General features: G+C 38.5%; 1 protein-coding gene across 3 annotated transcripts; it reads left to right on the top strand.

Moving 5' to 3' along the window:
* Nucleotides 1-834: 834 nt before the first annotated feature.
* CD200 (CD200 molecule) lies at nucleotides 835-26,730 on the top strand. Of its 3 annotated transcripts, XM_059687861.1 has the most exons (7): nucleotides 835-1,151; nucleotides 12,009-12,090; nucleotides 15,308-15,628; nucleotides 17,940-18,212; nucleotides 19,935-20,042; nucleotides 23,509-23,621; nucleotides 25,443-26,730. In XM_059687861.1, exons 1-6 carry the CDS (start codon nucleotides 1,140-1,142, stop codon nucleotides 23,616-23,618), a joined length of 906 nt encoding a protein of 301 aa, XP_059543844.1. In that variant the 5' UTR covers nucleotides 835-1,139; the 3' UTR covers nucleotides 23,619-23,621; nucleotides 25,443-26,730. The 3 variants fall into 3 exon arrangements, with proteins under 3 accessions (XP_059543844.1, XP_059543846.1, XP_059543845.1); XM_059687863.1 differs by lacking the exon at nucleotides 12,009-12,090 and having other exon boundaries at nucleotides 840-1,151; XM_059687862.1 differs by lacking the exon at nucleotides 23,509-23,621 and having other exon boundaries at nucleotides 843-1,151.
* The last annotated feature ends 537 nt before the right edge of the window (nucleotides 26,731-27,267 follow it).

The following is a 27,267-nucleotide window of genomic DNA, read 5'->3' as shown; positions in this document are numbered from 1 at the left end:
GGGGTGTTATGCTAAGTGAAGTAAGTCAGACAAAGAAAGACAAATACCACCTGTTATTATTATAGATGTGGAATCTAATGAACAAAATAAACTGATGAACAAAACAGGAACAGACTCATGGTTGCCAGAGGGGAGAGGGCTTGGGGGATTGGGTGAAAAGGTGAAAGGACTAAGAAATACAAATTGGCAGTTACAAAACAGTCACAGGGATCTAAAATACAGCATAGGGAATGTAAGTCAATGATTTTGTAGTAACTATGTATGGTGGGTACTAGACTTATCAAGGGGATCATTTCTTAAGTTACATAAATGTCTAATCGCTATGCGGTACACCTGAAGCTAATGAAATATTGAATGCCAACTGTGACTGAGAAAGAAAAGAAAATACGCCTCTGTAGCCATATTTATAAAACACAAAGTGGAATTCAAAGTTATTTTTTTCCAACACTTTGAAAATTTAACTCATGGCCTTCTTGCATACAGCACTGCCTTGTGACCTTTAATATCACTTTGATTCTTTCTCCTTTGAGTCTCTCTCTTTAAATTTTTAAAGCTTTTAGAATTTTCTTAATTCGATCTTTTGAATTTCCCTATGTCTATAAATTAGCGTTTTGTTATTTATCTTGTTTGGTACTCCATGAATCTTTCAGTCCTTTTAATATGTACATATCATGTTTCTGATTTTCTGGAAAAAAAAATTAGTCAAAATCTTAGGGTTTGCATCCCTCAGACTTACAGCTCTATGGATCCTTAAATAAAAATCTTGGTTGCCATGCCTGCTCAACACAGCAGGCATTCTCTCCTTCAAATGCTGAGGGCTCATGCATGTCTCAGCCCCTGCCCCCATTTTCTTCCTCCTCTCTCTTAAAAATGAAAATGGAAAACGTGTATTTTTAACAAAAAGGAACAGCACCTTTGAAAAGTGTTATGGAAATAAAAAAGAATGATTAAGAGGCATATGGGTCTAAACTGGAAATCCCACCTGCCGCTTTCTGCGCGTGTCTGCTGAGTGGGAGGAGTGAAGCGGACCAGAGGTAGGCAGCCTCCGTGGAGGCTGCTGCGCACAGTGCGCTCCGGCGGCGTGAGATCCCCTGGGCTTTCCAGCTGAAGCCGGACACCCTGCTCGGCCAGGAGCGAAGATGGAGAGGCGGGTGAGCGGGCCCGGGCGTGGGAAGGAGGGCGCAGGGTGGGAAATGTGGCCCCGGTGGCCTGGGGCGGCGGCGGCGGGCTGCGTGCGCCAGGCTGCGGCTCGCACCATCTGCTCTGGAGGGAGCTAGGTTTTCTGTCGGCTTTCTTCTTAGCGCTTAACCGTGCTGAGAAGAGGATGTTCCCTTCCGAAGGGCGGCCTCCAGGCTGCCTGACATTCTGGTTCTCTGTTTCAATTCCTTGAAAACAGAATGCTGCCCGGCTTCAGAGATGCTTCTCCCCAGATCATTGTCACCGTGGGAGTGGACCTGGGCCGGAAGGCAGGGGTCGGTCCTCTCAGCGGGCTGGCGGGGGAGAGGCTCCCTGGATCCGGCTGAAAGGAAGGCTAGAAAACACATTCTATTTTAAGCTGCCCCCAAAGGGGATAGCGGCTGCTGTTTGACTCCTTGTTGACACACAACAGCTGGGGTGGGGGCTGCAGAATCCAGGGCTCGGAGAGCTGGCTTCCTCCTGGGTGCGCTGGGTGGGCTCTTTCTTCGTCCTCTGGGCCTTTGCTCGGGAAGCCATAAAGGATCAGATAAACCAGGGTTAAAACCCTGGGTATCTAGGAGAGACAGACATTTTGTGTGTTCAGGATCTGTTCACATGACACCAAACGAAGGACAAAATGTTCATTTACATGGGGATAATGTATTAAACAATAAAATTACAATGAAAATCCAAATACAAGTAGTGCCTGAAGGTAATTTCTTTTTCATGTATACTTTATCGGCAAGACCACACAGCCAGTTACTTTGATATTAACAAAGAAGAATGGTCTTAACAAAGAACTGATGTTTACCTGTGCCAGATGCTCTTAATCTTTACCTGATCATGCAAATAAAGAAACAGCAGAGAGGTTAATTTTCCAAGTCCATGTGACTGCCTGTGGTGGGATCAGGATTTGGACCTAGGAATTTTCAGGAAAGGAGGTATGAATAGGGGCAGTGTCGCTGCCAGGTGGGCCGATGTCAGGGAAGACGCCAGCCTCAGTGAAACCTGGCCATCTGGGCAAAGGGACTTCATTCCATTATTGTACTCCCTGTATATGATTTGAACGATGAATTGTTTAGATACCTAACATACATTGGCATTTACTGTAGCTTAAGCACTGTATAAGTGCCTAAAATGCTTACTTCTCAGAGCAACCCAGTGAGGTAACACCATTTGTTTTTCACCCTCAATATTAGCTATTGTGTGTTTTTTTTATTATAGTTAATATTCAGTATTATTTTATATTTGTTTAAGGTACACAGCGTAGTGGTTAGATGTGGATATACCTTACGTAGCGATACCCCTGATAATTCTAATATGCACCTGGCACCATACGTAATTATTAGAATATTATTGACTATATTCCCTATGCTGTACTTATGCCCCTGTGACCATTTTGCAACTGCCTATTTGTACTTCCCAATCCTTTCACCCTTTGCACCCAGTCCCCCAAACCCTCTCCCCTCTGGCAAACATCAGTCTGTTCTTTGTATCTGTGAGTCTGTTTCTATTTTGTTCATCGGTTTATTTTATTCTTTAGACTCTACCTATAAGTGAAATCACATGATATTTGTCTTTCTTTGTCTGGCTTATTTCACTTAGCATAACACCCTCTAGGTCCATACATGTTATTGAAAATGATAAGATTTCATTTTCTATGGCTGAATAATATGTAGATAAGTACCACTACTTTTTTATCCACTGGACTATTGATAAGCTTTTGGATTGCCTCCGTATTTTGGCTATTACAAATAACGTTGCAATAAACATAGGGGTGCATATATTCCTTGATTGAGTGTTTTGGGTTTCTTTGGATATATTTCCAAAAGTGCAATCACTGGGTCATAAGACAGTTTTATTTATAATTTTTTTTAACTGAAACTTCATACCTTTTTCTATAGTGGCTGCACCAATCTGCATTTCCACCAACAATTCACGAAGTTTCTTTTTTCTCCACATTCTCCCAATACTTGTTGTATGTTGATTTATTGATGATAACCATTCTGACATGTGTGAGGTGATATATCATTGTGATTTTGATTATTTTATTATTTTATTTTAACCCTCATCTGAGGACATGCTTAGAAAGAGGAAAGGAGGGGAGGGGAGGGGAGGGGAGGGGAGTGGAGGGGAAGGGAGGGACACTCTGATGTAGGAAAAACACAAAGACATCAATTGGTTGCCTTCTGTTTGCTCCCCAACTGGCGATCAAACCCACACCCAGGTGTGTGCCCTGACCTAGAATCGAACTAGCAACCCTTTGGTGCATTTGACAATGCTCAACCAACTGAGCCACTCCAGCTGGGCAAAAAGAAAATGTGTGTGTGTGTGTTTAATTGAATTTAGAGAGTGAGAAAGGGAAAGGGAGAGAGACTCTGACCAATATGGTATCGAGCCCACAACCTGGGCATGTGCCCTACCCGGGAATAGAACCTGTAACCCTTCAGTGCATGGGATGATTCTCAGCCAATAAAGCCACACTAGCCAAGGCTTCATTGTGGTTTTAATTTTCATTTTTCTGATGTTTAGTGATATTGAGCATCTTTTTATATGTCTTTGGGGCATCTGTATATCCCATTTGGAGAATTTGTCTACTCAGGTCCTCTGCTCATTTTTAAATTGGATTTTTTGGGGAGTTTTTGGTGTTAAGTTGTATGAGTTCTTCTTTTTTTTTTTTTATAAAGAGCATTTGCAGGAAGTTTTTTTTTAATATATTTTTTTAAATCAATATTTTTACAGAGAAGAAGGGAGAGGGATAGAGAGTTAGAAACATCGATGAGAAAAACATCAATTCAGCTGCCTCCTGCACACTCTCTACTGGAGATGTGCTCTCAGCCAAGGTACATGCCCTTGACCGGAATCGAACCTGGGACCCTTCAGTCTGCAGGCCAACGCTCTATCCACTGAGCAAAACTAGTTAGGGCAGTTGTATGAGTTCTTTATAAATTTTGGATATTAACCCCTCATTGGATATATCATTGGTGAATGTGTTCTCCCATTTAGTAGGTTGTCTTTTCATTTTGTTGATGGTTTCCTTTACAGAAACTTTTTAGCTTGATATAGTCCCATTTGTTTATTTTTTCTTTGTTTCCCTGACCAATGAGGTATATCAGAAAAAAAATATTACTAAGAGCAATGTTAAAGAGTTTACTGCCTATGTTTTATTTTAGGAGTTTTATGGTTTCAAGTCTTACATTTAAGACTCTAGTCCATTTTTTGTTTATTCTTGCGTCTGGTGTAAGAAGGTGGTCTAATTTCACTTTTGTGCATGTATATATTTAATTTTCCCAGCTCCACTTATTGACTAGACCAGTGGTCGCAAACTGCGGCTCGTGAGCCACATGCGGCTCTTTGGCCCCTTGAGTGTGGCTCTTCCACAAAATACCAACTTTTGCGCATGGGCCACGAAATTTCAATTGCACTGTACATGCACGCCCGCACGTGGTATGTTGTGGAAGAGCCACACTCAAGGGGCCAAAGAGCCGCATGTGGCTCCCGAGCCGCAGTTTGCTGACCACTGGACTAGACTGTCTTTTCTCCATTATATATTCTTGCCTTCTTTGTCATATATTAATTGGCCATATAGATGTGGGTTTATTTCTGGGCTCTTTATACTGTTCCACTGATCTATGTGTCAAAACATTACTATGCTGTTTTGATTACTATATACTTGTAGTATAGTTTGATATCAGGTAGCATGATACCTCCAATTTTGTCCTCCTTTCTCAAGATTTCTGTAGCTATTCAGGGTCATTTGTGGTTTCATATAAATTTTTGGATTATTTGTTCTAGTTTTGTTAAATGACACTAGTATTTTGATAGAAATTGTGTTGAATTTATAGATTTATTTGGGTAGTATGAACATTTTAACAATGTTGATTTTTCCTATCCATGAGAAAGAGATATGCTTCCATTTATTTGTTTCTTTAGTTTCCTTCTTCAATGTCTCAAAATTTTCTGAGTATAGGCCCTTTACTTCCTTGGTTAATTTATTCCTAGGTATTTTTTGATGCAATTGTAAATAAGACTATATACTTAATTTCTCTTTCTCATAGTTCATTATTGGAAGAGAAAATGCAACAGGTTTCTGGATACTAATTTTGTATTCTGCTACTGTGCTGAATTCATTTATTAATTCTACTCATGTTTGGGTGTAATCTTTAGGGTTCTATCTATATAGTATTGTATCTACAAATAATAACAGTTTTACTTTTTTCTTTACAATTTATATGCCTTTTATTTATTTTTCTTGTCTGATTGCTGTGACTAGGTATTCCAATGTTATGTTGAATGAAAGTGGTGAAAGTGGACAACCTTGTCTTGATTCTGACCTTAAGGAAAACACTTTTAGCTTTTCCCCATTGAGTATGATGTTAGCCGTGTGTTGTCATATAGGGCCTTTATTATGTTGAGGTATGGTCCTTTAATTCCCACTTTACTGAGAGTTTTTATCATAAATGGATACTAAATTTTGTCAAATGTTTTTTTCTCCATGTATTGAAATAATCATATTATTTTTATCCTTCATTTTGTTTGTGTGGTGTTTCACGTTAATTGATTTGTGAATATCGAATGTACCTTGCATCCCAGGAATAAATGCCACTTGATCATAGTGTATGATCTTTTCAAAGTATTGCTGAAATTGGTTTGCTAATATTTTGTTGGAGATTTTTGCATCTAAGTTCTTCAGTGATATTGGCCTATAATTTTCTTTTCTGGCGATGTCTATGTCTGGTTTGGAATCAGGGTCATGCTGGTCTTATAAAATGAGCTTGGAGCCTTCTATTCTCTTAAAATTTCTGAAATAGTTTGAGAAGGATAGGTGTTAATTCTTTGAATGGTTGGTAAAATTCCCCTGTGAAGCAATGCGTTCAAGGACTTTTGTATTTTTGGAGTTTTATTAGTACTGAATCGATTTCATTGGTAGTAATTGGTCTGTTAAGATTTCCTGTTTTTTCTTTATTCAGTCTTGAAAGATTGTGTGTTTCTAGGAATTTATCCATCTCTTCTATATTATTCAATTTGTTGGCATATAATTGTTCAGAGTGTTTCTTGTAATCTTTTGTATTTCTGTAATGTCAATCATTTCACTTTTCTTATTATTTTATTTGAGTATTTTCTCTTTTTTATGAGTCTGGTTAATCTTTTCAATCTTGTTTATCTTTTCTTACCATTGATCTTTTGTATTATTTTTAGACTCTAATTTATTTCCACTTTGATATTTATTATTTCCTTCCTTCGACTCACTTTGGGTTTTGTTTGTTGTTCTTTTTCTAGATTCTTTATGTGTAAAATTAGATTGTTTATTTGAGATTTTTCTTATTTCCTGAGGTAGCCCTGCATTGCTATAAATTTTCCTCATAGGACTGTCTTCTCCGCATCCCATATATTTTGGATTGTTGTGTTTCCATTTTCATTTTGTCTCAAGGTATTTTTGGTTGCTTCTTTTTTTTCTTTTATTGTTTAAATATTACATATGTCTCCCTTTTTCCCCATCTACCCCTCCCTGGCCACTCCCACCCCCCCAGGACAAGCCCCCACTTCCCCAGTGTCTGTGTCCCTTGGTTATGCTAATATGCATGCATATAAGTCCTTTGGTTGATCTTTTGCATTCCCCACCTCTTACCCTCCCCTGCCGTCCCTCTGAGGTTTGACAATCCACTCAGTGTTTTTCTGTCTCTGGATCTATTTTTGTTCATCAGTTTATGTTGTTCATTATATTGCACAAATGAGTGAGATCATATGATATTTATCTTTCTCCGACTGGCTTATTTCACTTAGCGTAGTACTCTCCAGGTTCATTCATGCTTTATTTCTTCTTTAATCTCATTGATAATCCATTCATTGTTCAGTAGCATGTTATTTAGCCTTTATGTGTTTGTGTGTTTTCAAGTTTCTTTTTATAATTCGTTTCTAGTTTTATACCATTGTGGTCAAAGAAGATTCTTGAATGATTTCCAAATTCTAAATTTATTGAGACTTGTTTTGTGGCCTAACATGTAGTCTCTCCTGGAAAATGTTTGATTTGTACTTGAAAAAAAATCTATATTCTGTTGCTTTTAATTTAATATCAATTAAATTGATTGTCCATCTGGTCTCATGTGTCATTCAAGGCTATTGTTTTCTTGTTGATTTTCTGTATGGAAGATCTATCCATTGATGTCAATGGGGTATTGAATTCCGCTGCTATGACTGAATTACTGCTGATCTCTCCCTTTATGTCTGTCAGTATCTGCTTTATATATTTAGGTGCTCCTATGTTGGGTGCATAAATGTTTACAAGGGTTATATCCTCTTATTTGATGGCTCCCTATATCATTATTTAATCTCTTCCTTTGTCTCTTATTATAGCCTTTGTTTCAAAGTCTATTTTATATCTGATCTAAGGATTGGTACCCCAGGTTTTTTTCTCTCTATTTGTATGAAATATTTTTTCCCCCAACCCTTTTAGTCTGTGTGTGTTTTTCATTCTGAGGTGGGTCTCTTGATTATAGCATATGTATGGGTCTCATTTTGTTATCTATTTAGTTACCTATGTTTTTTATTGGAGCACTTAATCCATTTACATTTAAAGTATTATTAATAGTTGCATATTTATTGCCATTTTATGCTTTATAACTACCTTCCTTTTCTGGTTCTTTTCTTTGTTCTTCTTAATATGTCCTGTAATACTGGTGTGTTGGTAATAAACTCCTTTAGCTTTTTCTTGTCTGGGAAGCTCTTTATTTCTCCTTCAATTTTAAATGCTAGCTTTGCTGGTTAGAGTAGTCTTGGTTTTAGGTTGCCACAACCTTTTGAAGCAAGGATTCAGGATCTGGAGAAGGGGCCACACACAAATAAATATAGTAGGCAAAAAATATAAATTTAGAAGGCATGGGAGAACCAGGCAGAGATATACTCTCTAGTGGAGTGGCTCCCCGAATGTCCAGACTCATAGCTTTTTATTTACTAGAATACACATTTGCACTTTAGCAAAGCAAACAGACATCAATGGTAAGGTTTGGTAAACAATAAAGGATTATTAGGTTAGGGGATTGCCTTCAGCCATTCAGCCAGCAGCAGGGTAATACAATGCTGATTCCCAGCCCTTGTTGAATATCAAAGTCCATCAACTTTCTGACGGACTTCTCACATTTATATGTTAACTACTTGTTGGTCTTAGCCTTCAGCAGTAGGTCCTAACTTTTCTTTACTTTGAATATTTCATGCCAATCCCTTCTGTCCTGAAAAGTTTCTGTTGAGAAATCAGCTGAAAGTTTTATGGAAGTTTACTTGTAGGTAACGAATTGTCTTTCTCTTACTACTTTTAAGGTTCTCTCTTTGTCTTTAACATTTGCCATTTTAATTATAATAATCTTGATGTGGGTCTCTTTGGGGTCATCTTGTTTGGGACTTTTTGCATTTCCTGGATTTGTATATCTATTGCCTTCACCAGGCTAGGAAAATTTCCAGTCATTATTTCTTTAAATTGGTGGCTGTCTGTGCAGGACCTGGATGCATGTAGGAGAAGCCATGCTGTGAACTAAGGTTTCTACCAATACCAAGTCAGAAGCCAGGTTAGCAGAAGGCCAAGGCAGGCTAAGATATACTACCACCTACTATTTGCCCTAAAGTTCAGCTGCTGAAAGAACCTTAGCAAATTGCTGAAGCAGGTTCTCAGAGAGTCACCAGGGTGGTGTGAGTGGTGTTCACCAGGTTAATACAGTTTCCTATTTGGTGCCTGTGCTGAGCCTGAGGCTATTCAGAAAAAGCCACCATCGTCTAGGGCAGTGACGGCGAACCTTTTGAGCTCAGCGTGTCAGCATTTTGAAAAACCCTAACTTAACTCTGGTGCCGTGTCATATATAGACAATGTTTGATATTTGCAACCATAGTAAAACAAAAACTTATATTTTTGATATTTATTTTATATATTGAAATGCCATTTAACAAAGAAAAAATGAGTTCGTGTGTCACCTCTGACACACTTGTCATAGGTTCGCCATCACTGGTCTAGGGCCTGAAGACCTATGCAGTGGGATGAGGTCTCAGGGTAGAGCTAATGGAGTTCACCAGGCCAACACAGAATCAAGTTTGGCTGTGTGGGGAGAGGCAATGATTGGTATCCCTCCAGCCCTCATTTCTCTGTGTATGCCTCTGGAACTCCCCCTGCCCACCCCAGCCATTCTCCCAGTGTGGCAGCCCAGGGTGAGTGCCTGCAAGTGAGACCTTGTGTGCAGGCCCTATAAGAGGACACCTGGGTTTCTAGCAGCCTTTCATATCACCCAGATGGCGGGAATCTCTGTTGATTTCACAACCATGTGTTATGTGGGCTTCTCTTCCCGGCACTGGTATTTTGAGTTGGGGAGCCCATCATGGGGCTGAGACTCTTTGCGCCTCAGGGACAATCTCTATAGCTGAGATATCACTCTGGATTCGTGGGTACAGAACCAGTGCATTTTGTATCTCTGCCCCCCCTCTCCCCCTACCATTTTTGGCATGGCTTCTTCTTTGTATCCTTAGTTATAGGGTTTCTATCCAGCAAGTCTTTAGACGTTTTTCCAGGTTGATTGTTCTATTGCTTAGTTGTAATTTTGGTGTGATCATGAGAGGAGGCAAGTACAGCATCCTCCTACTCTGCCATCTTGACCAAAACCCCAACATCAACATTTATTTAGTGATTATTTGTGTCAGTCACTATTCTAGGAGCTTTATGTACACCACTTCATTTAATTTCTTTTAAATTTAATCTATTTTAATTTTTTTATTTAATGATTAAGTTATTACATATGTGTCCTTACCCCCCTGTTGTCTGTGTCCATTTAATCTTTTTACTGTTATATGCAACAGAGGTAAAAGCATTGGTCATAGCTCAGACATCTAGTATTTCTGCTAGCCCCAATTCAAGTCAGCCAGAGTAAATATGTATATATTTAATAGCTAGGCTTTCCTTCTAATTTTCCCTTGCCCCAATCATTGTGCCTTTGTTTCTTAAACATTTCTGGCTCCCACTTCACACATCTTGTGCTTTGGTGTGTGTCTACTTTCTCCCTGGTCTGAAAATCCAGGCTTTCACTATGAGAGTGGATTAATTCTGCATTTCTCACCATAGCCTTTGTTAAAACTTGGATTTCCACATGAGAGAGTCATGCTTTTTAAAAAAAATCCTGTGAAATTTAAATGTCAAAGAACTCTTTTTATTTTCAGAGACCAAAGTTTTAAAATAGCAAGAACATGAGCACTTGAGTTTCAAAAAGCTTAACTGCTAAAAGACCAAGAACATATTTATTCCAGAGAAAGTTAATGGGAAGAATAGAGGGTGATGGAGGAACCAGCTTTTCTGGACCTAGAGAAAATATGCATATTTTATTCTGGGAGAGCAAAGAGGGACTGACTAATGTCTAGGTTCAGACACCAGTTTGTGTTATGGAAAAGAGACTCTGTGTCTACCCCCCAGGATTGGGGAATTCAGGAGGGTGGTAAATAAAACTTACAGATAAATGTTAACATCTAAGAACAGAACACTTGTGCTTTGTTTTCCTGTGGGGAGGGGAGCAGAGGTGGGGGAACTGTGAGAGAGACTTGCCTACCCAACATAGAAAGGAAACAGTAAAACAGAGGTGGATAGATACATGGGAGTCTAGGCAGAGAGCCTTGTAGAATTTCCCTTTGCCCAGCACAGGAAAAATCCAGGAGCACGGAATCAGGAGAATACGTGAAAGAACAAGAGAGAACAGCTTGTGAGCACAAAATTTAATTGCATAGATTGAATATCCTGGTAACTTGAGGGGAACACAGCAGCCTTAGGGAATGCCAGCATGGATAGATGTTTGTTACCAAGAATTAGTAGTCCTGTCCCAAGGGTTGGCTTTATGTAAGCCCCCAGGAATATAGATGCAATGCCAGACATTGGGACAATTGTGAAGTGTTGGGTTTACAGGATATGAACTGATAAAGATAATGCAACATCAAAACTAAGTATCTAACTCTAATTGGGATGAAGTTCAGTTAAAAGAAATACAGGAAATGCATATTTCTTACACACTTTTAATTAATAGAAAAATCTAGAAATGCAGAAAAAAATGTAAGGAAAAGTTACATTTCTTGTCTATATCCCTTATAATGAACACATTCCTGTAGACCTAGTGAACAGATTCTTGGAGCTACTTCACAGAGAAATTAATCTGTCTACATTCTACCCACATTTTATAGCAAAATGATACCCAGAATAACATTCCCCGAAATAGCAACATGATTTGTAAAACGGCCAAAGATTTATGCCCAGACACATGAAAACAAAGCAATAAAGAAAAAAATAAAGCCATTACTGGTTTTTTTTTTAATTACTGGTTTTTAAAAGTTATAATTCATATAAAATTTTTAGAATTTGAAGGAAAATCTGCCTCAGGAAACTGCAAGGCAGTCACTTGTTTCTGACAAGAGGTTCCCCTGAATTACATTTATATTAGCAGATGTGGATTATTTTGGAAGTGGGTACTCTTAGACATTTGTAGTCTCTGTTTTCGTTGTATTTATGGCCCTTTGTTTTCCCCAGAGATCCTATGCTTTTTGGGATTTTGCTCTTGACCATGGTGGCTTTAGAAACAAGGCCTCAAATTGCTAGGGGTTGCCATACTGAAGGAGCCACACTGCTGCTTTCCCCTTCCCATATCCTGAGCACACTGTTATTTCTTTCATTTATAGTCTCTGGTTCTGCTTTCTCAAAACCAAAGTTCTCTGGTGGTAAAAACTTTAGCTGCAACATTCCCTGAGGTAGCCATGAAATGGAAGCTTCCTTAGCTTTGTCCACATCCAAATGCCTATTTTTGTACTTTGCTCTATGTCTTCAGGTGTTCGAGAGGTCCTTCTGTCATCTGTCTACCTACAGACTGATTTGGTTCTTGGCCGCAGTGATGCTATGCAGGGCACAAGGTAAAGATACTCCATTCCCCTGCATGGAGTCCAGGAGATTGTTGTTTCTGCTGTGCTGGTTCATTTGCCTGCATGAATTATAAACGTATAATTTGACTGGAGGAGTGGAAGCAGTTCTTTCTGCTTTGCAAAGTATTTGAAAACTGCTATTTAGACATTGTTTCTGTAAAGAAAGCCAGGCATAAAAAAATTCTAAATTAAGATATTTCTTACATATCAACTCAAATAACCTTTAAAACAATAATTACCTATGTTTGTAAAGATATGGGAATGCTTGGGGAATATGAATGAATACAACCTTTTGGAAAGGTAATCTGATAGTAAGCCTTAAAACTGTGTGTGCCCCTCTTTTACAGAAAAATCTAGAAAATGCTGAAATATACAAGTTACATAGGTTCACATAGTCTATTATACAAAGCATATGCCTGTGCTATTGATGTATCTGCTGCATTTCCTAGTTGTGCCAGACCTTTCTCCTCTGTTCCATTGGAGGCCAGCCCTCGCTTTGCTGCTGGCCTTTTATCACCTTCTGTGTGACAGTGCACTCATCAGCCTTCCTAGGTGAAGGAAGGGCAGACTTCGCATCACCTGCAACACAGATTTACCTACTGACTGGGGGATCTAAATGGAATTCTATATACGCAGTTAAGAATTGCAAACTTTCCAATAAATGGTTTCTTCATAGCGAAAGAGAAAAATCACCCAGGAAGTTAAAACTCTAGCTTTGATCCCTTTCTCCTCTCCATTCTAAAAGCAGCAATTTCTTCAAATATCTGATTTGCAGAATCCCAGCAACAGGTATTGTCCTCAGAAATTTCCACACCTACCAAGAGCACACCTCACTAAAACTGGATTCATACAACACTCATGGGTTCCAAATTGTATTTGTTGCTATGTCCATCTTTTTATGCCTGATGTTGTTGAGAGAATATTGTTTGCTTGTGCTGACTTCTTTTATTCTAATTACACTAGTCAACATTTTGTTAGTCTTGAAACAATAGATTATGGTATTTTTAATTAAGTCCACATTTTGTGTACTATTTCATTAATTTGTGCTTTTATCTTTACTAATTCACTCCTTTTACTTTTTTTTCTGGTTCGGGGGTGGGGATGCTTAGATTTGTGTGTGTTTTCATTTTCCAATCTCTCTTGTCTCCTAATAAATGAAGTTAGGATTAAATATTTCTCTCTGAGAACTGCTTTCTCAGTTTCTACAGATTTTAATATATTATATTCCCAATGTCATTCATAGTAATTTATAATTCTTGCTCTTATTTTTGGTGTAATTAGTTAAAAGAAGCTTGTAAGCTTCTAAGTTTATCACATTGGGCTCAATGTTCAGGTCATTGGATAGCATAATTTTTGAATCCCATTTCAAGTTCAATTTTGGGAACTGTTTCATGTGTTTTAGAAAATATTGGATATTCTCTTTTGGGTAAAAAGTTGTAAATTCATATATATATATATATATATATATATATATATATATATATATATATATATATGTATGTATATATATTAGAGGCCGGATGCATGAAGATTCATGCAAGAATAGGCCTTCCTTCCCCTGGCTGCCAGCACCGCCTACACTTGGGCTGGAGCCGCCTTTCCACCTTTGCTCAGGCCAGAGCTGCCTTTCTGCCTTCCCATGCTGCCTAGAGGCCCAGAGTGGCTGGGGTGGTGCAGAATGCCTGTGTCATCACCATGGCAACGACGCAAGCATTCCCACCCTGCCCCCCACTGATTGGTGCCTGTGTATGCAAATTAACCCACCAGCTTTGGTGGGTTAATTTGCATACTCACTCCTGATTGGCTGGTGGGTGTCACAAAGGTATGGTTAATTTGCATCTTTCTCTTTTATTAGTGTAGATATATAACATATATAAATATTTGCTTTTTAAATTTTCTATATTTTTATATTTGACTTTTTTGATTTATTTTGTTTTTAATATATGGAAGGGAAAATTCTGAGAGAACTATAGAAACTATCCCATTATGATTATGGATTTATAAAAAATATAGTTCTATTAGCTTTTTATGTATTTTTGGATTATTTTTTAGGTGCATAGAGGTTTATTATTAAGGTATCTTATTTTAGATTGTTTCTTTTATTGTTTTAAAATACATTTGTGTTTTTGACTTCCAATTTCTCTTTTCTCTTTTTCAAAAAGTCTTATTGAACTGATGTTGAAACATTTCAGGTTTTTGAATTTTTATTTAATTTCTTTCATATCTTTCTTCCTTTGTGTTACATTCTGGAAGAATTTCATGACCTGGTCTTTCCACCTGCTCATTTACTCTTCAGTGATATCCATTCTGCTAAGTCAGCCAATCTGTTAAGACTTTGTATTTCTCATTCTCTACATCTCTAATTTTTACTACTTACAATTAAGATATCTCATTTATTCTTGTCCGAGTGTTTATTGATTTATGAGATCTTCCTTCATTTGGTATAAATTCTTGAATTTGTAAAGTTTATTATTCCTCTTTCCTTGTATTAGCTTTCTCAAATGTTTGGCTATTTGTCATTATATTGAGATTTCCCACTGAATAATTGATCATATCAGTAGGAGGACCCAGCATTGGAGGGAGGGAAATTATTGCCATGCCTTATATTCTATACTGCATTCAGTAAAAATGGGGGAATGTGTAGATTGCCATTTGGTGTCAAAGTTCTCTCCACTATCAGCCTCCTGGAACAGCATCCTGTATATCTCTCTAACTTACACTGCTCTATTCACTACTGCCTCCTAGACGCAGACACCACAACTGCTGGGTGTGTGTGTGGAATGTATAGGGATGTTACATTTTCTTTATTTAAACTAATCACTCTGCCTATTGTCCATGTGCTCGTCTTGCCCCTGGCTTCCACCTCTCTGGGCATAAACCCACTTGGTAATGTTTCTCTCCGATCTGACAGTTCCCACCTTCAACCTGATTCCACCTAATTTCCAGCATATAGGGATGGGATTCTTCACACTATTTCTTGTTACTGAGAATTTTCCTTCTTATTTTTCTACTCTGTTACTTCTAAAGATGGAAAAAGCATATTTGAACTTATATTTCCCTAGCAACATTAGAGATGTAGGTAAATGTTTTCTTCTTTAACTTTTTCTTTTCTATATTTGACTTTGAACATGCATTGTTTTTAATCAGAAAAATGTGTATTTATGTCTGCGTTAATTTTTTATTTTTTTTTATGATTCCATGATAAAAGTGGTGACCCAAGATGAAAGAGAGCCGCTGAACACACCTGCTTCTTTACGATGCTTCCTGGAAACTCCCCAGGAAGTCGTGATTGTGACATGGCAGAAAATGAAGGCTTCAAGCCCAGAAAACATGGTCACTTTCAGCAAGGAGCATGGGGTTGTGGTCCAACCCACCTATAAGGATAAGATGAACATAACTGAGCTGGGACTTCAGAACACAACCATCACCTTCTGGAATACCACTCTGGACGATGAAGGGTGTTACAAGTGTCTCTTCAATACCTTCGGTTCCGGGAAGATGTCAGGAATAGCCTGCCTCACCCTCTTTGGTGAGAATCTCTGAGAATACATTGCCTCTGACTAGAAATGCTATTTTCAAGAATGTTTAGAACATGGTGGCACCTAGTTTTTCAGGGTCCTACCCCCAGAAAGGTTTGTTAGAAGACACTTTCATGTCTGCTGTAACTGTGGCTGTGGTTATTGGACAGTTCATGAGCTCACACTGAATCTCTGCCTGGTGTTATCTTTGATCCAAGGAGTCCTGTGGTCAGCAGGAGAAAATGAAGGACCAGGTAAAGACAACCAGTTCCACATACACAGTGATAGGGTGCAGACCTGGCATTGACATTAGACCTGGCATTTTTCCAAGAGGAAAAAACAATCCAAGTCTTAGTTTGATAACATTCCTTTCCTATTAACTAACACATAGCTGAAATCAAGAATTGGGAAGTAGAAATGAGGGGGAATTTTGGAGCATGGCACACTTAGTGGTGCTTTTAGGAGGGAAAAGACAAACTGAGGGCTATTAGGAATGTTAATATGAGAGTTTGAGCACACCAGAAATATTGAACATAGGGTAAGAAGGGCTCAGAAGATAATGCAAGGGAAGTATGATAAAACCAAGTACAACTTTCTTTCACTTATTTGGCTAAAATAAATCTTCTCTGCAGGATCTTATGTCAGGCTTTGTTCTTCATTTCTACTGACTCTCTCTGTCTCCCCCAGTCTCTCTCTCTCTCTCTCTCTCTCTCTCTCTCTCTCTCTCTCTCTCTCTGTCTCCCCCCTTTGCAATCCTCCTTCCACCTTTCCTTCCTTTTTAGTCCCTCCCTTCATTCCTCCTTCCCTTCATTCCTCCCTCTCTCTTTCCTTCCTTCTTCCCTCCCTCCCTTCCTTCCTTCCTCCCGTTCTCCTTTCTCCCTCCCCTCCCTTCCTTCCTTCCTTCCTTCCTTCCACTTTTCCCTCCCTCCCTCCCTCCCTCCCTCCCTTCCTTCCTTCCTTCCTTCCTTCCTTCCTTCCTTCCTTCCTTCCTTCCTTCCTTCCTCCCTCCCTCTCTTTCTCCCTCCCTCCCTCCTCCCCTCCCTCCCTTCCTCTTATCTCATCTTTCCTCTTTTTCCTTCTTGTGTCATATGTTCCTCATTTCTGTTCCTTTTTCTTCTCTTTCTTCTTTGCTCATCTTTCTCTCTTTCTGCTATTCCCCCTCCTTTGCTCATAGCCTTTTATATTATTTTTGTCTGAAAACCTATCTGTTGAGTCTTCTAGCTAGTAATATTGTTCTTTTCTATACTGACCTTTTTCAGCTACACTTAGCTTTTATCTATCATTATTTTATATGCCAGAGAGCCCTGCACCAGTCTGGTGACATCAACCATAACTATCTGCCTTCACTTTTATTATTCTTTTCCAGTGCTCAAAAAGGTTAGTAATTAGGCATTCTTTGGATAGAGCCACAGTTCTCTAGCCCTATTTCCTTCAGCCCGCTGCTACCCACCCATCTCTTGAACCTCTAAGTACAGACCAAGTTTTAATTTAGCATTGCCCTCTAATTATCTTGTAGGCTACAAAGCCAACCACAGAAAGACAGGTCTGCATTTGTTCAGCAGAGATAAACTGCATTCCAACAAAAATGTACTTGTCAAGGGACTTTTAAAAAGAGAACAGTGTAAAGCTGGCCTAAAAATAACGTCCTTTTTTTCATAAGCTAGTTATTTTTTTAAACTCCATAAGGTGATCTCCAAGTCCCTCAACTGTCATTCTGTGATTTTCTGGTTATTGGCTATGAATTCATAATTTTTATTTTGTGTAGATATTCTCAACAGGGACTTTCCTGGTTTCTTCCATGCAACTCATTTACTGGTTCAGCTCCAAACAGAAAACTGCTACCACTAAGCAGCAGTCCCTCTCCAGGCTCTCTGCTCCGAAACTGCCCTGTGCTTCTGAGACATGCAGGCCACTTGTACGGTGGTGCTCATTGATGGTCATTGGTGCTCGTTTGTGAGTGGTACCGAGGAAAAGGCAGAGATGCTGCTTTGCCCATGACAAAGGAGAACAGAAACATGAGGCTCTGCACTACTCGAGAGAGAAGATATCCTCTGTCCATCCAGCTAGTTCACCTAGAGACAAAGTAGAGAAATGATTTTTCTTGTCACAGGGTTGTACCAGGCTGGTCCCCCTCCCTCAGGTCAGAGAATTGGACACAGGTAGAACCGAGAAGGCCTCAGCAGGGGTTGGGTGTGCTGCCTCATCTTTCTAGCCCCAACTATCTTATTGTAAAAATCATCCTGTCATCTCTCTGAGGTGAGTGTGAAACTCAGAACAGGCGCTTAACTGATGGCAGACCATTCTTTTACTTTTTTGTCCCAGTGCAGCCCAAAGTATTCCTTCACTACAAATTATCCGAAGACCACCTAAATGTCACTTGCTCTGCCAATGCCCGCCCAGCCCCTGCAATCTCCTGGAAGGTCGCTGGGTCAGGAATGGACAACAGTACTGAGATTATCACACACCCCAATGGGACCACGTCTGTCATCAGCGTCCTCCACATCAAAGACCCCAAGAATCAGGTGGGGAAGGAGGTGATCTGCCAGGTGTTACACCTGGGGACTGTGAAAGACTTCAGTCAACCTGTGAACAAAGGTAAGAGAAGGTGGGCAAAGATGGCTGTGGTCACACTGGTGCACACACCTGGAAGGTGGTGATTGCTCTGCAGACCCTCCCGGCCTCTTAACAAAAGAGCTAGTAGAGGAGAGAATGGGTTAAGCAGGGAAAGGAAAACAGAGTTGAGGGAGCCAATCAAGCCAATGTTACTTTGGTGAATGTGGCACAGTGCCCACATACCAAATGCTGAGATCCATTCATTCATTTATTCTCCCACACTAGCATTAACTGTCTGTTGTGTGCCAGGCTATTTGACAGTGAGCAAGACTCAGAGAGTGTCTAGTCTACTAGGAAACACCAAAGTGGCTGAGCAGTTGTAAAACTGCGTGTTAAGTGCTTCTATAAGAAAACTACGGTACACCATGGGAGGACTGCAGGTGGGAAGGAGGGGTCTCAGCTCAATCTGGGAAGATTAGAAAGATTTCCTGGAAGAAGACATCTTTGCTGAAACCTTTGCAGAATCTGTACTGTGGGAAAGGGACTGATGAGGTGTTTGCCTCATCTTCTTTAAACAAACTGCCTCCTGTTCAAGACCCCTTTTGCTCTCTTATGTTTCTATCTAAGCTGCTACCCCCAGGCCTTGTGGATACAAGAGGTAAGGGTTATGGGAGAGAGAATAAAGAGAGGAGTGATAACAGCCACTGTTCTCTTTCTCTGTAGTTTAGAAGCACTAACTTGGATGAGGCACTCGGTAATAAGCCTTCTAGAAAAATACTGCTACTTTTTGTTGGGGGGTGGGGGGTGCAGGGGATATTTTAAACAATAAAACCTGAAAAAGCTTTCCCAAATTTCCCTCATTGGTGCCCTGGCCTCTAAGGAAAATCTCCTGTAGACATTTCTGGAGTCTTTGAAAAAATAGACTTAGCAATAAGTCAACACTTAGGTCAATTTCATCGAAAGGTCTATGATGTCAGATTTGGACATTTTTTAAAAATATATTTTATTGATTTTTTTTACAGAGAGGAAAGTAGAGGGATAGAGAGTTAGAAACATCGACCAGCTGCCTCCTGCACATCCCCTACTGGGGAGGTGCCCGCAACCAAGGTACATGCCCTTGACTGGAATCGAACCTAGGACCCTTCAGTCCGCAGGCCGACGCTCTATCCACTGAGCCAAACCAGTTAGGGCAGATTTGGACATTTTTTAAATGAACCTCAGACTCGGCTAAGGCAAAGGGTAAATTTTCCTGCAAAACAAGAATCCGAAAAGAAGCATATCTTCTTTTCCAAGAATACCAAAACTAACATATCATTTATAATGATTTTCCCTTTACATTTCTCTCAAATATATTACTGTAATGGGAAGTATGACAAAGAGTATGTGCTTTGGAGGCAAACGAACCTCTGAACAGGCCTTGTTTCTACCACTTACTATGCTGATTTTGGTTTACCTAACTTCTCTGAGCCTGTTTTTTAATATTAGCTAATAATAATGCCTAACTCAGTCTGTTTTGAGGATTAAATGAGATAATATATTAAAAGCTCTTAGTATATGGCAACTACATAAAACATGTTAGCTATTATTATTATCTAAATGTTTTTAAAATAATATGTCATAAATATAAAAACAACATGTCTATATTTAAGAATAATTTTCATTGAAAGCTTACCTCTGGTAACAACTCATCACAATTATTGTTTTATCCTTTTTTCCTCAACAGCTTCCTCTTCTGACTGTTTTTCCTCTTCTTCCCTTCAATAGGCTTTTGGTTTTCAGTTCCACTGCTCTTAAGTATTGTTTCCCTGGTAATTCTTCTGATCTTAATCTCAATCTTACTATACTGGAAGCGTCACCGAACCCAAGACAGAGGTGAGTTATCACAGAAAGTAGAAAGAAGGAAACAAATGATTTCTGAATGATAACTTGGGGTGCCATGAAGATGTAAATAAGGAGACGGCAGCAGTGTGTTTTGTTTGTTGCTTCCAAAATACATGAATGTTAGTGGTATTTTAACGTAACCCTACAGCATCATTTTCTTGCAATTGGACATTAAACTGGATGTTTCTGCTTTTGATTGGCTGAGATTGTTCAAAGGCTACTTGTTTGGTAAGTTGAGAGGAAGGGCTGAGGAGAGGAGAATGGAAAATGTTTATCTGATGGCTATGAAGTCATCTGATGACAGAACCAGAGAAAAAAGCTTGACACCCATGCTATGTTCTTTCTATCCATTAGTGAGAGGAACAATCTCTTCTCTTTTTATAGTATTCGACAGGCCCGCTATTCCATTTAAGAGACTGTGAAATTGTCCAAAATGGTCAATAATTAAGTAGTAATTTCTGTGTTATACTCTCACTACGTCTCAAACATTATAAGCAGCATATAGATGATCCATATTTATAACTATGTCATGTCATTCTGCCCTTAATAAACTATTCCCAACCAGTGTCTTATGAATACCAGGGGGCTCAATAAATGTTTATTAAAATAGTGAATGAATATATGCATGGATAGAAGGGTAGATTTTCAAACTGACTTTTTAAAATTTCCCTTTTCTTATTGTAAATTCAGAACCTCATAAGCACTGAGTCTAAAACATAGTGAGGCATTATAAAACTAGAGATGCCATGGAACAAGAGGAGTCAGCTAGAGAGAGAGAATTAAATTTCTTTGGTTTCTGAAGACAGTCATAATTTATTAACGCTCATGCAAAGCTACTTTTTTATGTTGAATGTGGTGGGAATTTCCTAGGGTCAAAGGGTGATATGGGAGTTTTCTCCATCTCAGATGACTGAAAGAGAAGGAAAAATATGTTAGCTTATTTTAGAATGTCTGTTAAAAACCTCACTCAAATGCAACCTTTATTTTTTTCTTTTCATTTTATGTCTCAAAGACTAATATCTCATGTTCTAGGTTTTTTGCACACTTAATTTTGTATAAGACTTTTTATAAATACCAGATAAATTCTTGTGGTTTTATAAGAAAAGTAACAAATCTTGTGTCAATTACCCCTTTGCAGAAGTAGATCAAGGTATCTATTCTGTCAGGGAAAGGAGATTGCAAGCCTATAGACCTCGTTAGCAGTTTGCAGAATGTCAGAAGCAGAAAGCTGATTCTACTTCATCCAAACACTTTACTTTTCCAGTTAGGAGCTGAAGCCCAGGAAAGGAAAGTTGATTTTCTTCCCTGAGGTCACACAGCTAGTTAACGGCAGGCTTAGGCCTCCCTGGGCCCCTTACCTTTGCCAGAATGTTCTCTCACTCATGGTGCTCCAGAGTCCTGACTCAAAAGACACTACGTTGCACTTATTTTACTCTGTGCTTGCTATTACTGCTGTATTCTTTTGGAAAGTTTAAGCAGGAAAGTATAAAGTGTTCACGTTTATTCCTAAAAGTCCCTTTTGGACAAGAATCATAATACAATCTATTCAAGCCCAAGGTGAATTCCACCAGTAAGGGGCATTTGCAAAAGAATTGTCCTCTGTTCATTTAACTAAGTCTTGGATTTCCTGGGAAATATAATTGTTCAATGCCTTATCCAGTTCCTGAAACAAAAGAGCTAGCTTATCTCTGTACCCAGGTTTTTTTCTCACGTATGAAATACAGTAGTTTCCCCTAATCTAAGGAGGATACAGTCCAAGACCTTCAGTGGATGCCAGAAACCACTTATAGTACTGAATTCTGTAGGTTCTATGTTTTTTCCTATACATACTTACCTATGACAAAGTTTACTTTATAAGTTAGGCACAGCAAGAAACTGACAACAATATATAAAAATAAAATATAATAAAATGATGTGATGTGACATTGTTAAATAAATTAAGGGTTACTTGAACACAAGTACAACAGATACCTGCTGCTGCAGTTGATCCAGATAACTTAGATGGCTACTCAGTGACTAATGGGCAGGAAGTACATACAGTGTGAATGTGGTGGCCAAAGGGATAATTCATATACAGGATGGAGTAGGACTGTGCAAGATTTCATTACACTACTCGACAAAGTGCAAAGTTTAGGGGGGGGGGTCAAATATATGGTGATGGGAGGAAATTTGACTTTGGGTAGTGTACACACAGTGCAATACACAGATGATATAGAATTGTACACTCGAAACCTATATGATTTTATTAACTAATGTCACCAAAAAATTTCATTTAAAAACTTAGGAATTGTTTATTTCTGTAATTTTCTATGTTATATTTTAGACCGCAGTTGACTGCAGGTAACTGAAACTGTGGAAAGCAAAATCATGAATAAAATGGACTGCTATAAACAACTGAACCTGTATTGAATCTTGTAAGAACTAGGATGGCCATTTACTGACAATGTCTTCATGATATAAGGGACAATTTGGTTAATTTCACTGCATGTTCAGTGGCATATTTTAACTGATCGGAATTTTTGTTTGATTTCAAAAATTTTAGCAGCCAAATCACTTGATCCCATACATTTAAATAGCTAATCAAACCACCAAGTATTGATTATGCTTGAGACTTAAACATTCAAGGCTAAGGAAATATTGGTTCAAGATCAAAATTTAAGTTGCACAAAGTTGGAAGAAGGGAAAGAGAATCAATTTTTATTTCTTCAAGTAACAAATTCTGTAATAAAAGTATCAATTTGCTTCCTACCTTTCTTTCCTCTTACTTTTAGTTATATTTTTCCTCTCCCCCCCCCCCCCCGCCCCATCATCTCCTTCAAACTTAAAACATATGGATGAGCAGGGAAAATGTCATCAAGATTCATGCCTTGACCTGAAAATGGGTGATGTAAACAGAAATACAGGGGGAACTGAGTATGTTTGCATGTGTGTGTGTTAATGCATGTGTGTCTGCAGTTTGTGGAGAGGAGGACAGGAATGATTTGAGTTCTTGAACTTATTGAATACTAGAGGCCCAGTGTATGAAGCTCATGCACTGGTAGGGTCCCTAGCAGCTGCTGGCTGGAGGCCAGGTACTCCCTCCTTTCCCCTGGCCAGCCCTGCCCGCTGGCCGAACTCCTGGATGAAGGTTGAGGGGAAAATTTGCATACTACACTCTTATTATATAGGATAAGTAGACAAAGAATAATCTCCACGGAGTTGATCAGTAGGAAGACAAATCTGGTAGGTAAGGAAATTATATGAAGTAAGGTTCAACTCTTTGTCAGATAAAGTTTATTTTAGATCAAAATCACTTCTTGATTACTCACAACAGCATTAGCAAATTTATAGTTTTTGGACAGAGGGGTAATCTGTAAAAAATGCTATTGTTTTATAGAGAAGTTAGACTCCCTTTACTTTTCTTGTGGTTCTGTATGATGCCAGAGAGTATGATTTTGATTTTTCTTTTTTTCAACAGCAAGGCTGCATTCTGAAGGAAGGTGTGATGAGTTAGAGGCAATTTCTCTTTGCTCCATTCCTGATGGGATCATTGCAGTTACTTCCCATGAGACTGCGACAATAAGATAATAGGTTAATAGGTTTTCAAAGAACTTTTTTTCTTTTATGAATCAAGTCCTTTGTTACTGAAATAGAAAGTGAGAAAAAATTAAAATTTCCCAGGGAAAATTTCCACCATTCTACAATAGTTATTACTTTTAAAATCAAGTTTAGGTCATATCTTTGTCCCTTCTATATATACTACAATCAAGTTAAATTGGGGCTAAGAATGATCTTTTATTTCTCATTAATCAATCCAAAATGATTACATGCTTCTCAGAAACAAAAACATTACTTTGGGGCAGATCATCATAAACAATCACCTAATTTTGAGTTAGCAATTGTGTTTTGTTTCATTGAGTCAAGACTAAACTGGAAAACAATAGAAAATTTAGATAAACATATGAAGTGCATGTTCCAAACATCACTCTTTTTTCAAGAATATAACTATTTAATGTAGAAGTGTTTTTATTTTACCCACATTTTCTACATAATTACCTTGATTTATTTCACTTCACTATACAATAACCTAAATATATAAGTGGGCTCTTTGCAATGATAAAAATGGCAATGTTAGTTAATTTCTCCTATTGATTATGTTCCTTTCTCCTATTTTAAGCTTAATACTATGTCACATAACAGAGATGACCAGTAAACAATTTGTAGTAGTGAAATTGATGATATGTTGTAAAGGCAATACAAAGAATATTTGTTTAAAAAAATAAGAATCTTTGTTTTGCCAAATAATTGTATGTATGCTTTCCAGATGAGGGCTGGATGAGTGGTAATCCTCATCCCTACCCCAATTTCCTCATAGTTCTAAGAAGAAAGGATGCAATGCTTTTATAAGAAAGGTATTATGCAACTTTTATTGAACTCCTAGGTCAGAATTCCTGGCTTAAATTTTGCACTTCAAAGCCACTTTTTTTTTTTCTATAAAATTTTACCCTTGATGGGTGCCACCCATCATATACAAATTTCATGGTATAATCTGGCCACTAAGTTATGACTAACAGACCCTTAAGCTTAGGCATTTTTGCCTGAGCCATTCTTGTCTTTTGCCACAGACAGCTCACATTGGTAATAATAGCAAAGTTCAGATATGCAGAAATTTTTCAGGATTTTGTAAGAAATACTTAAGATTGAGAGATACAGAGTGATGGTGCCAAGATAAAATTCCAGGTCTTTTACTTCACTGTCTACATGTTTTGTAGGGAGGCCCATGTCATCCCAGTTTCTGTGTTAGCAAGCCAATAGCCTAAAGCAGTGTTCGGCAAACTGTGGCTCGCGAGCCACATGTGGCTCTTTGGCCCCTTGAGTGTGGCTCTTCCACAAAATACTGACTGCTGCGCATGGGCCATGAAGTTTCAGTCGCACTGTATATGCGCACCCTTACATGGTATTTTGTGGAAGAGCCACACTCAAGGGGCCAAAGAGTCCCACGTGGCTTGCGAGCCACAGTTTGCCAACCACTGGCCTAAAGGATCTCCATTTATCTACTTTCTTAACTCAATGACCATTCTTAACTCAATGTCCATCCAGCAAATTAATGTCCACAGGAAACAAAGCTCAGGGTCTTATGTATAAAATACCTAAATTGCTTGGAATTCTTGAATATGTTCTTTTCCTTTTAGTCTTAAGTGACTCTGCAAACTTTTATTGCCTAGAATTACCTATATATCTTTTAAAAGAGAGTCATAGTACCCTCACATCATATTGGGTCAAGAATGTCTAATTCCTTATCTTTGCTGATGAAATCTGCACAAGGAGAATTCTATGATTATTTTCTTAAAATCTATTAAGATAGAAATTATAAATGTGCGAAGTTAATATCTTGATCTTTCTCTTATCCAGAGCCCTAGGAGAGCTGCAGAACCCTGGAAATTATTCTCTGGTCTACTTGAATCTGATGCAGAAAGAAAGCAGGAGTGAAAGGGTTATTCTCCAGGGACCTATGAGAGAAAAAGAGGTGGAAGTAAAAGGCCTAAGAATTTCAAGACTTTCTACTGCCATCTAAGCTAATTCGTGCTTGTGCGAATTCCAAGAGGAAGTCCATTTACCTCTCAGGTCTGTTGTAGGATTGATTTTGTAAAGCAATGCAGTGTTGTGCTTTTGAATGGATACTGGACTTAGTATGAGGAGCCACAGTTTGAGACTGTCTTTGGCGGAGACTGGTGGCAACCCCATAATAATCACTATTCAATGAACTTCCACCATGGCATCCAGAAAATTAAGGAGTTGGACCAGATGATTTGCCATTCTGCTCTAAAAACTGATGTCATTCCAGGAGGAGGGATGTGAACAAAGGGAAAAGACATGAACAAGAGTGAAGAAGTTGGGAAGATTAAGGACCAAAGAACTTTTCTGAGATTACCTTTTGCTTTTCTGTGGCTGTTCCATCTCTTCTTCTCTTGCTGTTCATAGGTCCATGAATCTGTTTCCTTGTCACTTAGTATCCAATCCACTACGTGCTTACTGCTTTGCTAATAGCTGGTCTCTCTAGAACCCTTGGTTTCACTGCTATTCTTCATGTATTTCTGTGACATCACAATGAAAATTGGACTGAATTTATTGTGAAACAACATGGCAAGCTTAACTTTACTTGCCTATTTTTATAGCAGAATAAACATTGCTAGTCTTAGACAGCAGCTCACATTTTAAAAAATGCATGCACTCCTTGCCCATTTGTCTCATAATATGACCCAGCCCTATTTTAGGCATTCTGAATTCAGACTAGTACGTATAATGAAAATATATTATGAATCCAGGCATTTAGATTTCCTAAATAGCAGTTGGCCAGTTCAAATGCTTTGTCTCTCCTAGCTTCTTTTCCTATGAGTTCACTTTTCACAGTAGCAGTGGATGCATGTCTGGGTGTAGAATTCCCTTTGTTCTAAATATATTGTTTTAACTAGTGGGAACATTTCGGAACTCTCTAATAATCATAAGGCCAAATTAGTGACTTTCTCAGTATCTTTGGCTTTCTTGTCTCTATCCAGTGATCTAGAAACTAAAAATTAAGTTGTTTTCACTGTTGAATTGAATATTTATATATTTAGTAAGCTATTGAGATGTTATTTAATTCTGTGTTATTTCTTACATTTGTATAATATGCTGAAGAATTAAAAGTGTGAACTCTAAATATTTGGTATATGATATTGTCTTGGGAACTGTGGAAAATGTAGACATTAATGATAAATTAATTGTATTTTTCCTCTGGGTATGAAACCTTCTGCTTCCCTCTACCTCTCACCCCTTAAAGATGCCGTAGACAGATGTTCCTGATCTGGTCAATAGGCTCTTTCAAGTTGGTGCCTGTGTCCTTTAGACATGACCTGGTCAGTTTTGGAGCATATTCTTATATATGTACTTCCTGTTTTGCTTTTAGATACCAACCTTTGCAAACAGATAACCTCACACAGTTTTGAATTTAGTAGGAATTTCCACTTTGTTTCTGGTTTTGTAATATTTCTGGTATCTCAGCTGCCAGATCAGGCAGGATAACTTAAAGCAGCAGTTCTCAAATATTTAGGTCTTAAGACCCCTTTCCATACTTACAGACATTATTGAATACCCCCAAAGAGTTTTCTTGTAAAGTGAATTATGTATGTTGATATTTGCCATATCTGAAATTAAAACATACATTTTAAAAAGAAAAATGTACAAGCCCACATTCTAT

The sequence above is a fragment of the Myotis daubentonii genome, chromosome 3 (genome assembly GCF_963259705.1).
Source record: "Myotis daubentonii chromosome 3, mMyoDau2.1, whole genome shotgun sequence".
Taxonomy (NCBI): Eukaryota; Metazoa; Chordata; class Mammalia; order Chiroptera; family Vespertilionidae; genus Myotis; species Myotis daubentonii.
This window is presented reverse-complemented; position numbering and strand designations above follow the sequence as displayed.